A 17,840-nucleotide genomic window follows, 5' to 3' on the forward strand; every position below is an offset into this window, starting at 1 on the left:
TCGCAGAGAATATGGGACTAGAATAGTCTTAAGCTGGCCATACAATTTAGACAGAGGTTGGCTGATAGGTAAGCAGACTGCCGATACATGTTGAAATGGGGCGATAGGCGAAAGATCTTTCTGGGAACGTTCTTTCAAAGAAAGACCTTTTGTCCACGAATGATCTTTCGGTCTAAAATATTATTCCCAGCCAACTTCTTTTCAGGTGACAATGGTCTGTCATTGGTCGGCTAAAATAACCGTTCATTGTTTCATTTCTACCAACAAATGTTTGTTTTGGTTGAAATTGTCCATTTTGATCAACATTAGACTGGTGTGTATTGGTACCTCCATGCAGTAACAAGGAGTAATTTAGATGATTTCAGAGCCGTCTTTAGCTAATCTTTTAATCTTCTCACACTGGCAGAGATTTAAAGAGGACCTGTCACCTCTCCTGACATGTCAGTTTTAATAGGTTCATGCATTCCCCATGTAATAACAATTCTGGAACATCTATTCTTATGTCTCTATGTTGTGCCATTCCTGTATTATTTCTACTAGAAGTTATGAATGAATTGCTATAAGCCTTCAGTAAGGGTACAGGGGGGCGGTAACCAGTTGGGGGGGTGTACCTGCACAGACTGACTCTATCCAATCAGTGCTGGTATTTTCAGACTGTGCAGGGCCCCCCCCCCCCCCACCACAACTTGTTACCTCCCCTCTGTACCCTTACTGCAAACTGCTAGCAATTAATTCATAACTTCTAGTAGAAATAATACAGGAATGGCACAACATAGATACATAATAATAGATGCTCCAGAATTGTTATTACATGGGGAATGCATGAACCTATTAAAACTGATATGTCATGACTCCCTACGCCAGTTTTTGGTGTTAAAAAGTAAAACGTCTCTCTTTTGCAACTTTTTTAACTGTCCGTGTCCCTGAATTTAGGCCCGCTCAGTGTGTTTTTATGTCACGCTCGACACTGGGAAGTGAGAGAGAGGGCACTTGGTGGTGGGGGCCCCTAGCGCGCAGATCCACTAACATTTATTCCAGTTTACTGGAGTAAATAACTATTATAAGCTACTCCAGCCAGGGGCTGGAGCAGATTTCAGTATACGTGTATGGACTGGCAGAGGATGCGCCCAATTTCTGATAATTTATCATAAATTAAGTGCATCCTCCTGCAGCACAGGGGATATCAAAGAATAATGTAAAATACTGGTCTTTGATAAATTACCACAATGGATTTTTATATCTGCCATATGTACGATGGACGCTTTTACATATATATATATATATATATATATATATATATATATATATATATATACACTGCTCAAAAAAATAAAGGGAACACAAAAATAACACATCCTAGATCTGAATTAATTAAATATTTTTCTGAAATACTTTGTTCTTTACATAGTTTAATGTGCTGACAACAAAATCACACAAAAATTAAAAACTGGAAATCAAATTTTTTAACCCATGGAGGTCTGGATTTGGAGTCACACTCAAAATTAAAGTGGAAAAACACACTACAGGCTGATCCAACTTTGATGTAATGTCCTTAAAACAAGTCAAAATGAGGCTCAGTATTGTGTGTGGCCTCCACGTGCCTGTATGACCTCCCTACAATGCCTGTGCATGCTCCTGATGAGATGGCGGACGGTCTCCTGAGGGATCTCCTCCCAGACCTGGACTAAAGCATCTGCCAACTCCTGCACAGTCTGTGGTGCAACGTGACGTTGGTGGATAGAGCGAGACATGATGTCCCAGATGTGCTCAATTGGATTCAGGTCTGGGGAACGGGCGGGCCAGTCCATAGCATCAATGCCTACGTCTTGCAGGAACTGCTGACACACTTCAGCCACATGAGGTCTAGCATTGTCTTGCATTAGGAGGAACCCAGGGCCAACAGCACCAGCATATGGTCTCACAAGGGGTCTGAGGATCTCATCTCGGTACCTAATGGCAGTCAGGCTACCTCTGGCGAGCACATGGAGGGCTGTGCGGCCCTCCAAAGAAATGCCACCCCACACCATTACTGACCCAATGCCAAACCGGTCATGCTGGAGGATGTTGCAGGCAGCAGAATGTTCTCCACGGCGTCTCCAGACTCTGTCACGTCTGTCACATGTGCTCAGTGTGAACCTGCTTTCATCTGTGAAGAGCACAGGGCGCCAGTGGCGAATTAGCCAATCTTGGTGTTCTCTACACGGTGTTGGGCTGTAAGCACAACCCCCACCTGTGGACGTCGGGCCCTCATATCACCTTCATGGAGTCTGTTTCTGACCGTTTGAGCAGACACATGCACATTTGTGGCCTGCTGGAGGTCATTTTGCAGGGCTCTGGCAGTGCTCCTCCTGTTCCTCCTTGCACAAAGGCGGAGGTAGCGGTCCTGCTGCTGGGTTGTTGCCCTCCTACGGCCTCCTCCACGTCTCCTGATGTACTGGCCTGTCTCCTTGTAGCGCCTCCATGCTCTGGACACTACGCTGACAGACACAGCAAACCTTCTTGCCACAGCTCGCATTGATGTGCCATCCTGGATAAGCTGCACTACCTGAGCCACTTGTGTGGGTTGTAGACTCCGTCTCATGCTACCACTAGAGTGAAAGCACCGCCAGCATTCAAAAGTGACCAAAACATCAGCCAGGAAGCATAGGAACTGAGAAGTGGTCTGTGGTTACCACCTGCAGAACCACTCCTTTATTGGGGGTGTCTTGCTAACTGCCTATAATTTCCACCTGTTGTCTATCCTATTTGCACAACAGCATGTGAAATTGATTGTCACTCAGTGTTGCTTCCTAAGTGGACAGTTTGATTTCACAGAAGTGTGATTGACTTGGAGTTACATTGTGTTGTTTAAGTGTTCCCTTTATTTTTTTGAGCAGTGTATATTCAATACAACAGCTTTCATATGGAAGCTGTCATATTAATTGTTCCACTAATCCAATTTAAAGAAGCCCTCAGGACAGGGCTCTTCTCTATAGGAATGAGTGGCAGACATGGACCATTTGATAAAGATAGAATCCGTCATGGCTGATACACATGACGCACTGTTCCAGGTCATTCCCATTTGGCGAAGTGGGTTGACACTAATTTAATCCTCCTAGCTTTATTGGTTGGTTATTCCAACCGATTTAGGGCCTTAATTTGTGAGTGAGGGTCTGTACAGCAGGTTAGTTCCCCCTTAAATTTTTTTTGTCCTCTCTCTTCCCATCCCCCCCCCCCTTTCTTGCTACTTCTCTCTCTCTCTCTCTCTTAGTTTTTTATTATTTTATTTTTGATCAGTATTTAGTGCATTATCCTGCCGCACAAGGGATATCAAAGAATAACATACGTAAAATGCTAGTCTATGATAAATTACCCCAAAGGATTTTTATATCTGCCATATGTACGATGGAAGCATATATAAATATATATATATATATATATATATATAGATTCAATACAACAGCTTACATATGGAAGCTGTCATATTAATTGTTCCACTAATCCAATTTAAAGAAGCCCTCAGCCTAGGGCTCTTCTCTATAGAAATGGGTGGCAGAGATGGACCATTTGATGAAGATAGAATACTACATGGCTGAAACACAGGGTCTGTACAGCAGGATAGTTCTCCCCTCAATTTTTTTTGTCCTCTATCTTCCCATCCCCCCTTTCTTGCTACTTCTCTCTTTCTCTTCATTTTTTATTTTAATTTTGATTCATCTACAATTTGTACTGGTGATTAATATTTATCACCATCTTTCTCTTTCCTTCCTAGGGTCTCCTTTAGTATTTAGGAGAACAATATGCACCATTTTGGTGTTTTGCCAGTTTATTGATCTTTTATTCCGGAGTGTACATGTCCTCGTTTTACTTTATGATTTGCCTTGTTGTGGGCATTTTTCTGCTGTTATCTTTTCACCCTATGTACTGCTCTCTTTCTATGCAGGATTTTTTAGTAAGACTAAATTTTTTAGTAAGACTCAAAAAAACTGATTATACTGTAGAATCTTAGGTATGCTTTGTGTATACTATTATTTCCCTTTGATATGACTACCCGAGTGCAGCAAACATTTCCTAGTATGCCTGTGATTACAGAGACGAGGAGTGTCCTAACCCTGCAGATTCTCAGTGTATTCTATGTGACGCAGCTTCAGCCTGTCTGTGGCGACTTTATTTTTGTCAAAAACTGGCGTAGGGAGATGATACATCTCCCCCTAGGTCTCTTTCTAAATCTGATGATACAAAAATCTGCAAATTGCACTTCTAAGTATATGACAGATGTGCCTTTTTAGTCATTGCGATCCTGCCAGTGTGATCTCATTTCATAGTGAGATAATATAGTTTCTGCTTTTCACACTCATTTTCTGTCTCTAATTCAAATTCGAAGAAGAAGAAATGTGAAGTATTATCTCACTGTGAAATGGAGACCCTTGTATTCAGCCTTCCTTGTGCCCTTTAGGTTTTCCGGTAAATGGCATGGAAGGCCTTTTAAGCTGTGGGGAGCTTCGAGCTCGGGCAGAGGGATCATATTTGGACTGCTATGTTTACAGGAACAGGTCCGACAAGGTTTGGAAAGTTCAGTGTAGGAAAGCAGGTTTAGATGCTAAACATTTATAAATAGACCATAAATGAACGCAGGAGAGCGCACGGAACAGAGACGGCGTTCTCTCCATTATCAGATTTTAATGAGTCCCCGGTGATCCGCACACCTGGACATGAGGCTCTCCATAGCCGCAGCTGCGGACGCTTGCAGGTTTTGCAATATCCGACCACATATATTTCAGGATTTTTGCAGAACAGTCAGAAACTGAAGCAATTTATCTTGTATTTGCAAGAAACGGAAAGAAAGTTGGAACTGAATCAACTATGGAGGGAAAACATAGAACCCTTTACATACAAGGGCAAATTCTGTTTACCTGACCAAATACATGGGATTCAGCAACTTTCTAAGCCATGGTTGTACATAATCGACCTTAAAATGTCCTTATGCGTCAGAGGAAGATAATGCATGTCTAGGGGGTCCTATAAGACCTCATAAATGTCACAGGCATTCTGTTTGGTAAGGCCTATACAGAAGGTCTGCAGCAATGCAATGGTTGTGGCCATAGGACTTCATCAAAGGGGTTGTACAGTCAAAGATGTTGATGACCTATCCTCCCAGTACTACAAACGCCCTTGTCGCACAAGTGTTAAAAAAGTCATAACCACGTCTGTTACAAGAATACCCCTTTTAATGGATACTACATATACCACTGAGGAAGGGGTGACTTTAAACCCTGAAACGCGTTTGGTTCAAACTTTCCCCCCTGATGGATCGGAACATCATCTGCTGAATAATTCGATGCCAAACCAATCCTGAAAATTAAAACCTGACGCGCTTTAATAGAAATCACTGCACGGTGACACATCAAACCAACACGTGCAAACAAATACCAGCGCGGGAGAAGGAGGGTTCGAGCTCGCAAGACACCGGCTCCTCGTTATACCGGAGCAGCATCTAGAGCTATTGAAGGATACGGAGAAGGCACATAAGAAGTTTTCCGAGCAGCATACCAACCGGAGTAGTAATACTGTAAAGCCAACTACTGAAACAGCTCAGCGGGACGCCGCTGATCAGTGAGTATAGCAGGACGCCGCTAAACAATTACTGATATCTAACACATAGCTATTGTGTCACTACCGCATTGGGAGGATATGCAAACATTGTTACTGAGAAATGTAAAGTTATGCACATGGGAAGGAATAATGCAAGTCACCCGTACATACTAAATGGTAAAACACTCGGTAACACTGACATGGAAAAGGATCTAGGAATTTTAATAAACAGCAAACTAAGCTGCAAAAAACAGTGTCAGGCAGCGGCTGCCAAGGCCAATAAGATAATGGGTTGCATCAAAAGGGGCATAGATGCCCGTGATGAGAACATATTCCTACTACTTTACAAATCACTGGTCAGACCACACATGGAGTACTGTGTACAGTTCTGGGCTCCTGTAAACAAGGCAGACATAGCAGAGCTGGAGAGGGTCCGGAGGAGGGCAACTAAAGTAATAACTGGAATGGGGCAACTACAGTACCCTGAAAGATTATCAAAATTAGGGTTATTCACGTTAGAAAAAAGACGACTGAGGGGAGATCTAATTAATATGTATAAATATATCAGGGGTCAGTACAGAGATCTATCCCATCAGCTATTTATCCCCAGGACTGTGACTGTGACGAGGGGACATCCTCTGCGTTTGGAGGAAAGAAGGTTTGTACACAAACATAGAAGAGGATTCTTTACGGTAAGAGCAGTGAGACTATGGAACTCTCTGCCTGAGGAGGTGGTGATGGTGAGTACAATAAAGGAATTCAAGAGGGGCCTGGATGTATTTCTGGAGTGTAATAATATTACAGGCTATAGCTACTAGAGAGGGGTCGTTGATCCAGGGAGTTATTCTGATTGCCTGATTGGAGTCGGGAAGGAATTTTTTATTCCCCTAAAGTGAGGAAAATTGGCTTCTACCTCACAGGGTTTTTTTGCCTTCCTCTGGATCAACTTGTAGGATGACAGGCCGAACTGGATGGACAAATGTCTTTTTTCGGCCTTATGTACTATGTTACTATGTTACTATGTTACTGAACAGAGAGCCCGTATAAGACACTAATAGAAACATATTTCAAGACTATTGCTGTGTCATCTATTACAGAGTTTCATTATTGTACCATCCCACATCACGTATCTGTACCAAGGTAGATTTTTATATGAGGTTTAGAATCATTTATGCATTGATTTTAGGTTATTGAATTATGTATGCAATGATTTTAGGATATTAACTTCTCAGTTTTATCTATTGGTATTTACTAGTGTTTTATAGGCATAATAAATTGTATGGTCCCTATATATTGAGAGTGCCCAGTATTTTTTGTTCAATTCTATTATCCGCTCAGAGGAAGGGTGATTCCTCTTGACTGTGAGCACCTCTACCTCGATTGTGCGTCATTCCTGTGCGCCACATTTTTTCCTATAGTCATCTGTAACTCGCAAACTATTTGCTGTGGTATTTAACATCTGGGCTATTTAACAGTTTAAACCATGACACATGTTTTATGTTCTGGGGCTCTAGGGGTTAATACAGTGGTGCTAGTGCGTTTCAGGTGAACAGTGACATGTCAATGAGCTATAGAAAGGGAAACCTGTCATTTTCTCAGATAAATATTACAAGAACTGCCTGCTGGATATGCAATTACTATCATTAATCACCAAGGATTCCAGGGCTCGAAGACCAAAATAAATTAAGTCTCTAATGAGCAGCTGATCATAATCATGACATCTTGTTCTTAAGACCCTATAATCACCTCATTGAGATCAGTACAATTTGATTCCAAGAGCTGAACCCTAAGGACCTGTTGAAACGTGCAGGATTTTGTGACAAACTAAATTCCATATGAAGTGATATATACGTGTTTTTTTTCTCCTGGAAAGTGAGCTAGTCGTCTTTCAAACGGGCTGCGATATGGCTGACAAATCCTATATTGTATATTGGAATTTGATTGATACTGTTAATATACAATTACAGCATAGCACATAATGAACAGGGAGAAGCCAGTTACTCCCTATCCGCCATCTAGGCTCTCATAGTGCTATATCTCTCCCTAAGAGTCCCATGTGAAATTTAATCTGGTGCAAGTGACACGTAATGTCAATGAAGTTCACTGGGGATAGCAAGGGAACTGTTTTTGAAGAATATAAATGAATTCAGCTGCTGACCTGGGACATACAGGCTGGTTTACACATGCATATATAGCAGGTTTATTGTATTGCCTGAGGAACATACCTAGCAGTATTTGTTCAAATCTATGGAAATAGGTCGTAATGTATGGAAGACCCACATTTTTTAAACTCACAATCCACTATTGAAACTATAATGAGGGTTAGGGCTCATGCACACGGCCGTTCTGTGCATTGGGGAACACAGTTTGCGGTCCCCAATGCACGGGCAACATCCGTGTGGTTTCCTCAGACGGATGCAGACCAATTCAACTTAAATGGGTCCGTGATCTGTCCGCACCGCAAAAAAATTTAACAGTAGTGCATCAGTAGTGCTTCCGTGGGGTTCCGTGCCTCCGTTCCATACCGCACCTTCTGGATTGCGGACTCATTCAAGTGAAAAGGCCCACATCCGTGATGCGGTGCACAAACGGCCAGGGACGTATATTGCGGACCCCCAGCCAGCAGTACATGTTGAGAAATCTATACTTACCTGTTCCTTGCCACCCTGTTATGGATCCTGGGCTCTCTTCACTGGGTCTCCATCTGTCAACCTCCCCATGGACAGAGTCACGTGCACCACTGCAGTCAATGGCCGGCCTTAGCAGTGACATGTTCTCAACTGGCTCGTCACCTGCAGAGAGGTGCCACTCGGGGCAATAAATTGGCGACCAGGTGTTACCAGTTGGGGTGAGTGTGCCCTTACACCATCTGCACTGTCAACACCTGACACACCTCGTTGACAACAAGAACGAGAGCACCCAGTGGTCAATTTATTCCTAAAACTTCTACTAGGAATAATGAGGAATGGCGCAATACAGAAAAGATGATCCAGGATTTTATGGGAAAACACAAATGTCAGGAGAGGTGACAGGTCCTCTTTAAGCGAGTACTGTGTATTGGTTATGTGACTTGTGCATTGAGTATATAGGAGGCGTGTGCTCTTTTATTTATCAGGGTACTGATCTGTGTGAAATCAGTACCACCACTTTTGTTAGGCGTAGGTAGACTGATGTCTCTGTTATGGTTTCCTGCATCAACAAGTAGGCAGCTCTTGACACTCCCTCCCTCTCACCAATGATCTCCTGCTTCAGAATCCATGAACCACTCTATTAACCGAGGCAGCACAAGCTGCGCATTCATACTGAGCTTTACGTTGCCAGAGAAAACAAACCATCGAGAGAGCTTAAAAAATATTGTTTACGGGGACTGGACTGACTGTGCTGTTCTCCGAATTATCTGAGGCCAAGTAAGGTGCATAGAATTTAGAGGCCAACTCTTGTTACTAACCTTAAGACTGTTCTTGCGTATGGCATGTGCATTACAGGGTTGCTGTTGCTCCAGTTTAATATTGCGTAAAGGGCCCTTCATGTGCCCCGAGATATTACTTTGAAGGGTAAGCCTTGTCAATCCAAGTTTTCCTGAACGTTAGAAACTGTGAAACAAGATATTTTACCTTGAAATTCTAGTTACATTTTATGCAATATTATAACTGTAAAGCCACTTTCACGCAGTCAGTGTTTGATCTGTGATTTCCATCAGTGATCATGAGCCAAAAGCAAGCGTGGAGGCCACACATTGATAAGGTATAATGGAAAGATATTTTGCACCTTCAAAAACCAACTTTTGTATACCCTGTTGGGGAATTTTGAGTTAAAGAGGTTTTTCAGGAGGAAGATTTCTTCAAAATAGGTCATCAATATCTGACCGGTAGGGGTCCAACTATCGGGCCCCCTGAGGACCGGCTGTTTAGGAGCCTGCTGCACTCCAATGAGCGCTGTGGCCTCTTCTTTGGCCAATGACATCACCTTTATCAGTCACATGGCCTAGGTGCAGCTCAGTCCCATTCAAGTGAATAAGCCTGAACAGCGATACCAAGCACAGCCACTATACAATCTGAGGAGGCAGCAATGCTCACAGTTGCGCCGCGGCCTCTAAAAACAGCTGATTGTTGGTGGTGCCACTGGGAACATAAAGTGGCCCTAAAAAAAACTAATAGTGGTACCATGTCTTAAGCAGGTCCAAATTGACAGGAGGCATTTCCAACGCAAGTAGACATGGTCAACAGTAGGGTGAGTCAGCAATAAAATAGTGCAGCACACAATACCGCCCCAGCAGAAGCAAATACCACAGTGCAGCACAAAATACTGCCCCAGCAGCACAAAATACTGCCCCAGCAGAAGCAAATACCACAGTGCAGCACAAAATACTGCCCCAGCAGCACAAAATAGCTCCCTAGAAGCAGCCCCTTTATGGAGGAGCAAGAAGCCATCTGAAGACACCTGCACCCGCCACTGCTGGGTACATAAGTACCTGACTTCCTAGCCTTCATTAATGCTAGGAGCATCAGGTTGTCATATACCCAGCTGGTGGCCATGAGGAGGGCTCAAGAATGCCCCTGGAAATCAGCCAACCGGAAATTGTCCATTTAGGGTCTATGAAGAGTAGTTACAAAAAGCATCTCTTGCTCTGGAGGATCTGTCCTGTCCCAAGTTAGGCTACTTTCACACTCACGTTTGGTGCAGATCCGTCATGGATCTGCACAGACGAATCCGTTCAGATAATACAAACGTCTGTATCCCTTCAGAATGGATCAGTTTGTATTATCTTTAACATAGCCAAGACGGATCCGTCTTGAACACCATTGAAAGTCAATGGAGGACGGATCAGTTTTCTATTGTGTCATAGAAAACGGATCCGTCCCCATTGACTTGCATTGTGTGTCAGAACGGATCCGTTTGGCTCAGTTTCGTCAGACGGACACCAAAACGCTGCAAGCAGCGTTTTGGTGTCTGGCTCCAAAGCGGAATGGAGACGGATCGGAGGCAAACTGATGCATTCTGAACGGATCCTTTTACATTCAGAATGCATTAGAATGCAAATTGATCAGTTTTGGGCCGCTTGTGAGAGCCCTGAACGGATCTCACAAACGGAAAGCCAAAACGCCAGTGTGAAAGTAGCCTTACTTAGACAACCCATTCAATTGAATGGTTACAGTGTAATGCCTCCTTCACCCTGAGGTGGAGCCACAGGTAAATTCAACACTTAGGGTGGGTTCAAATCACATTTTTGCCATCCGTTTAACATATATGTTGGGGGGGGGGGGGAAGGGATACAAAAGTGTAGCACACCACGCTTTTCTATCCTGCAGAGTCTGGTAAAAAAAAAAACTGCATACGTTAACTCTATGGTGACAGATGACACTGTATGGCATCTTTCTGTGGCATCTGTTAACATATACATTTTTTCTATACGTTAAATGGGTGGCAAAAAGGTGATGTGAACCCATCCTTACTGACAGATTTCCAAACAGTAATGCTGATTGCCGGGGGTCCTAGTAGGGGGCATTTGGTGACACAGTTATTGGGACTCTTCAACCAGGTAGGGATTGTGGTTCATAAGTCCTTACTTACAGACATGGTCACTTTCCCTAATTGAAAAACTGGGGTTACTGTGTGTGCATAATTTTGAAAGTGTTCCTTTCAGTGATTTGTGTCCTTGTACACCAAGATCCCCGTGTCCCACGATTTACATTTTTTTACTGGTTGAAATGTGGGGACTATAAATACCATTCCATAGGACCAGCGTGACCAGTCAAGTCACTTCAGGATCCACTGTTCCTTAGGTATGGATGACTCACTTTGCATTGGATGTGAATTAGGTTAAAGGTGGGATCACTGTTCCTTCTTTGGCAGTGACATCTTTTTTTCCAGTGATATTAAAGTTAGTGCAGTGATGTTCCAGTTTTCATGTCCTAACAACACTTTTACAGACTGGAAGGCTCCCTCCAGCCTAATCCTCTTGTGGCGGGGACAGGTCGTGTTTCCAGGTTTATGGGAAGCATTAGAGAATAACCTATTTTGTTATTTTTCCTTTCTGCTATTTCTGGATTATGACTCGTTACGAGGGATGAAACATATAAACAATATAAATGTAATAAATACTAAACTAGCATTGATACAAGGTTTACTTTAATGATTTAATGAATAGTAAGTTATATTCTGTATGATGAATGTACTTTAAATGTAGTTCACACTACACGGCTTCCATTTATGACAGAAGCCATGATGTTTTGATGGATCCGTTTTCCAGCTAATCCAAATTAATACCTGTGGACTCGATTGACTTTAATGTTCACCAATATAACTAAGAGCACTGCCCCACAGAAGATTGCAAACTCATTCCAGACATACCTGTGTGCACTTTGTGTCTTTCTTCCATGTCCAGGAAAAGCACTTTTATTCTGATGGAAAACAGCTCCTAAGTTCCCACAGCAAACCAGACTGAAGATGGGAGGACAGCTTTAGCTGCTCATATCTTGGCATTGGCAGCAGGACCTGTTCTTGTTTGAAAGCTGGTATTCAAGCTTTCAAACAATACCAGAATCACAGTATTATATCCGCTATATCGAAATATATAGCTGTTAGAATTTGAGTCTGGAGTAAAAGCTGTTTTTAGTTTTACTTTCAGCCGGGCACTTGGAAGCCTTTTTTCAGCAAAATAAAATGATTGTTCCTGGACATGGAAGAAAGACACAAAGCGCACACCGATATGTTTGGAATGCGTTTGCAATCTTCTGTGGGGCAGTGCTGTTAGTTATATTGGTGAAAATGAGGTGACAGACTCCCTTTAATGAGGTCTATCAGGGTTTTATTAAGTGTCCCACTGTTCTTGCCAGCAGAAATCGCTGGATTTTCAAAGGAACCTTATATGGGGGCTCTGAACACTGTGTTAATAAAGCCTTAAAGGGAGCCTGTCACCATGAAAATGCAGTGCAATCTGCAGGCAGTATGTTATAGAGCAGGAGGAACTGAGCAGATTGATATATAGTTTTATGGGTAAAGATTCTGTAAAACTTGTAATTTATTAACTAAATCTCTGCTCATTCAGCGTTAAGGAGTCATGTGGGCGGTCCTATCAGTGACTGACAGCCTTCCCTGTGTGAGTGGGCATACACAAATAGCTGTCAATCACTGATAGGACCACCTACATGACTCCTTAACGCTGAATGAGCAGAGATTTAGTTAATAAATTACATCAATCTGCTCAGCTCCTCCTGCTCAATAACATGCTGCCTGCAGATTAATTTGTAGTTTTATGGTGACAGGTTCTCTTTAATACAATTTTCAATTTATAAATAAATTGACATCTAGATGTTACCAGTTGGGGGGTGTCGCTTACACTCTCCATTCAGCACTTCCAGGACCAGACTGCATAGGACTAATTCTCAATTTATTCAGAAATATTTCAGAGAAATTATTATTTCATAGATAATATAAGTGGGGTTTGGCCACACTCGACAGCCATGGCATCTAAGCCCATCGTTAGCCATCTATATTGAGGTGAAAATCATGGCACCTAATAGAAAGCCTTCAAACACTGCATAGACTGGCGTCCATAGACAACACAACAGATCATACATAGAACAAATTGGCCCTTGTGTTAATACCGTGTAGATATGTGCCAGATAAATAGCTGCTACTTAGAGACGACAAGGATTACATTTTATTTTAACGATACAATCCCTTTAAGATTCCTCCTGTCAGTTTGTGTTTTAAGTGGCATACATTACGTAAAACCTATGTGCTTCTGCAGTTTGTCTGCCTTTAACACATCAGCAGTAAATGAATTAGGACAATAAACGCACTGGTTCTGAGTACGTCTACAGGTCCTGAGGGTTGTCTTGGTTACAGGGCGGATAATATACATTTAGCGAAACACAGACCCGCGTGAGCCTCCGATGGAACGTGCTGAGGCAGAGGAGGAGAGGGCCTGAAGCGCACTCATAAGGAGGGTCTCCGGGGGCAGTAGATAGGTGTAGGGTAAATTGTGTTTAGGGATCAGGCAGGGGAAATATGAAGGGTTATTTCTATATTATAGCAGTGGGTGTGCCGCATACAGTGTTCATGAGAGAGAGAGAGAGATAGATAGATAGATAGATAGATAGATAGATAGATAGATAGATAGATAGATAGATAGATAGATAGATAGTAAGATAGATAGATAATATAATACGTAGATAATAGGTATGATATGAGATAGACAGAGATAGATAGATAGATAGATAATAGATAGATAGTAGATAGATAAACTTTTATTATTTTACTGGTGTGAGAAGTGACCGATCACCCAATGAGCTTAGCTATTGTAATTACCTAATTAGACATGTTTTCGCTTCCCTATCTGGTTGCTATAAGAACGCACTGGTATTCTCTGTGACGTACAGTACAGACCAAAAGTTTGGACACACCTTCTCATTCAAAGAGTTTTCTTTATTTTCATGACTATGAAAATTGTAGATTCACACTGAAGGCATCAAAACTATGAATTAACACATGTAGAATTATATACATAACAAACAAGTGTGAAACAACTGAAAATATGTCATATTCTAGGTTCTTCAAAGTAGCCACCTTTTGCTTTGATTACTGCTTTGCACACTCTTGGCATTCTCTTGATGAGCTTCAAGAGGTAGTCCCCTGAAATGATTTTGACTTCACAGGTGTGCCCTGTCAGGTTTAATAAATGGGATTTCTTGCCTTATAAATGGGGTTGGGACCATCAGTTGCATTGAGGAGAAGTCAGGTGGATACACAGCTGATAGTCCTAATGAATAGACTGTTAGAATTTGTATTATGGCAAGAAAAAAGCAGCTAAGTAAAGAAAAACGAGTGGCCATCATAACTTTAAGAAATGAAGGTCAGTCAGTCAGCCGAAAAATTGGGAAAACTTTGAAAGTAAGGGCTATATGACCATGAAGGAGAGTGATGGGGTGCTGCGCCAGATGACCTGGCCTCCACAGTCACCGGACCGAGATGGTTTGGGGTGAGCTGGACCGCAGAGTGAAGGCAAAAGGGCCAACAAGTGCTAAGCATCTCTGGGAACTCCTTCAAGACTGTTGGAAGACCATTTCAGGGGACTATCTCTTGAAGCTCATCAAGAGAATGCCAAGAGTGTGCAAAGCAGTAATCAACGCAAAAGGTGGCTACTTTGAAGAACCTAGAATATAACATATTTTCAGTTGTTTCACACTTGTTTGTTATGTATATAATTTCACATGTGTTAATTCATAGTTTTGATGCATTCATAGTCATGAAAATAAAGAAAACTCTTTCAATGAGAAGGTGTGTCCAAACTTTTGGTCTGTACTGTATATATTACATGATTCTAGTTATAATGATGTACGGGTCACATGAACTCTAGTCCACTGTGATGGAGGTACCATGAGATACCCCCATGAACACTGATGTGTTTGGTATGGCGATCACATGACTACTACTCCTATTCAGACATGCGCAGTGTAATAACCAGAACGTGTTACACACAAATGGACTGGAGGAACACTGGTCAGTGTCTGAAAATTCCTTGTCTGTTTTTAATTTTGCAAAACTGGTTTATATTCACTGTTAATTATCAATCATGAATATTTATATTTTTTGCTCATTATCATGATGGGCATTCATCCTAATCATACATTGGGTGACATATTATCATGCACTTTATATTGATGTATGTATTTTTGTATGCCCTTGTTTTTTATATTATAATTATGTTGTACACTAATTATCAAATATCATGTAATTATCATTCAGAGGTGTATATATATCTTGCACTATTGCACTTTGTTCACTCCTTGAGATAAGTCCCAGTCAGAGAACTGAAACATTTTATGAGTGAATGAAGTGCTGTGGAATTCTTTTGCTAGATAGATAGATAGATAGAAGTTATTTGGTCAGTTATTTCAATCAGTTATTGTGAGCCAAAACCAGTAGTGAAACCTACTCACAGATAAGGTATAAGGGAAAGATCTGCTCCTGTTCTGTGTTTTTGACCTGCACCTGGCTCACAATAACTGATAGAAAAAACTGATCAAATAACTGAAGTGTGAACTCACCCTAACACAAGTTGTTTTTTTAGTTCCCCCCCTCAAATCTGGTCATTATACAACATTCCTCTCAGGATATCTTGACTTTAACCAAAGGAAAATGTAAGGAAGGCCACATCTGTACAAAAACAGGGGGTTTTGTTGGATGTAATAATTGAAATAGGAACATTTTACAAAACATTGCTCATACAATGAGCTACAAGTATACACTAGTACTGCATATATATATATATATATATATATATATATATAGAGAGAGAGAGAGAGAGAGAGAGAGAGAGAGAGAGAGAGAGAGAGAACAAGTACTCTTTAACCTGAGCTCCTGGCATACAGCACTGTTTTATGGTCACCATCATTCTGTGTGCCCTTTCTGCAGGTGGTCGGCATGTTACTATTTCAGATCCTCCATACAGAACTACGCTTGGCGAAACCTTTCTGACCTGACCTTATGTTTCTTTTCATCGTCTGCAGGGCATGAAGCCAGACAGCTTTTATAAAGTTAAAGTCCCCGAGCTTAAAGAGATCATCGAGGGCTGTATACGCATGAACAAGAATGAAAGGTAAACTCTCCTCACAAAGATGAGAAACGACACTGACCTGATCAGAGGACAATAGCGTCTCACAGACTTAGGGGAGAGGTGTAGAGAGGCGATTAGGGAGTTGTCCTTGTGCAATCAAAGGTTTAAGTTTGGTGTGAGTTCAGCAAAAATGTTTTATTTACATTTACTTTACATTATGTGGCATCACCCCTCAGGGCTCAGCATCCTCTGGCACTCTAGCAGCTGGCGTCCCAGGATTTACTGACCCCTGCCTCGAACCATTGCCAGATGTAAATGGAATATTGTAGACCGCTAATCCTTAATCTACATAGAATGTCTCTGACATTGACACAATGCAGATCTTAAAGGGGGTGCTAAGGAATGGTACTAGAGCCAGATGTATGCTAGGAGTGTAAATATTCAAATCATACACGCTGCGGTTTTCTGGCCATGCAGACTAGAAGAGCTGATAAAACGGCCTCAGAGTTTTCAAGTTTCCTCTTATCGTCATTTTGCAAGATGTAATCAATAATTTATTATTAACCTTGGCAGATATACCATCCAGGACCTGCTGGAACACTCCTTCTTTCAGGAGGACACTGGAGTCCATGTTGAACTGGCTGAGGAGGATGATGGAGTCAAACCAGCCTTGAAGCTTTGGCTTAGGATGGATGACACCAAAAAACTGCACGGCAAATACAAAGACAACAATGCTATTGAGTTCTTGTTTGACCTCTACAAAGATATAGCTGAAGAGGTTGCTCAAGAGATGGTAAGTATGTAATAAGCCCATATTTATCATATAGAAAAGTAAATTGGCACAAGGACGATTACTCACCACTGTCATATAAATCGCCTGTACTAGACTATACTTGTATTTAGCAGTTATCGAAGGCCTCACCTTTAGCAGACGTCAACTCTGCAAACTTGCCATTGTTTAGAAGAATGGTTTCTGATCACGTCATAACTTGCTAAATCTCGTTAATTATTATATTTATACTGTATATATCTATTCATTCTAAGCCCTTTAAAGACTCATCATAACACATTCTTAGTTTTTAAAAGATCCTTATAGAGGACAGATGGTTGGATGGAATAATCATAGCGGCTATAATGAATAAACCAAGAAATCTAACTATTTTGCCTAGTAAATAGGTCATTATATAGGCTAAGAAGTTATGCATAATTCCATCTTTGCATGTGTTTTTTAGGTGGTCCTCAACTTTGTTTGTGAAGCTGACTACAAAATTGTTGCAAAGGCTATCCGAGACCGGGTATTAGCCATAAAACGAAAGCGAGAGAAGGTGAGACGCGCTCAAGAAGAACTGAAGAAGAAAGAGGAGGAGAAGCAGCAAAGCATTCTCAAGCTCCTTGAGCAACTGAGAGGACCTCAGAGCACTACCACCATTACTACTGCTGATGTGGCACCTGGGCCCTCATCCCTCCCAACAACTTCAGACTCTGCTGAATCAGTCAGCGTTGGGACATTCCTACCTGAACCAGAGGAACCAGAAGCAGACCAGCATCACCCTTTCAACTTCAGAAACTCTTGCAACTCTTCTGCTACATGTAAGCTATATACTGTATTACGACTATGTATACTGAGCATAATATTTAGCCCAATAGCATGCATTTATATTTAGTTATACACCAGTCAGTCATAACACTAAAATCACAAATGTCAAGT

At 41.7% G+C, this 17,840-nt stretch overlaps 1 protein-coding gene across 1 annotated transcript in view; it reads left to right on the forward strand.

Annotated features, from left to right (window-relative positions):
* The window catches only part of WNK4 (WNK lysine deficient protein kinase 4), a 143,443-nt gene that overhangs the window by 91,452 nt on the left and 34,151 nt on the right, over nt 1-17,840 (forward strand). Inside the window, exons 5-7 of the mRNA XM_040435482.1 lie at nt 16,086-16,174; nt 16,706-16,925; nt 17,365-17,722. Coding sequence (XP_040291416.1) covers nt 16,086-16,174; nt 16,706-16,925; nt 17,365-17,722 — 667 coding nt within the window. The remainder of the gene's footprint in view (nt 1-16,085; nt 16,175-16,705; nt 16,926-17,364; nt 17,723-17,840) is intronic.

This window comes from Bufo bufo, chromosome 6 (genome assembly GCF_905171765.1).
Source record: "Bufo bufo chromosome 6, aBufBuf1.1, whole genome shotgun sequence".
NCBI classification, from domain to species: Eukaryota; Metazoa; Chordata; class Amphibia; order Anura; family Bufonidae; genus Bufo; species Bufo bufo.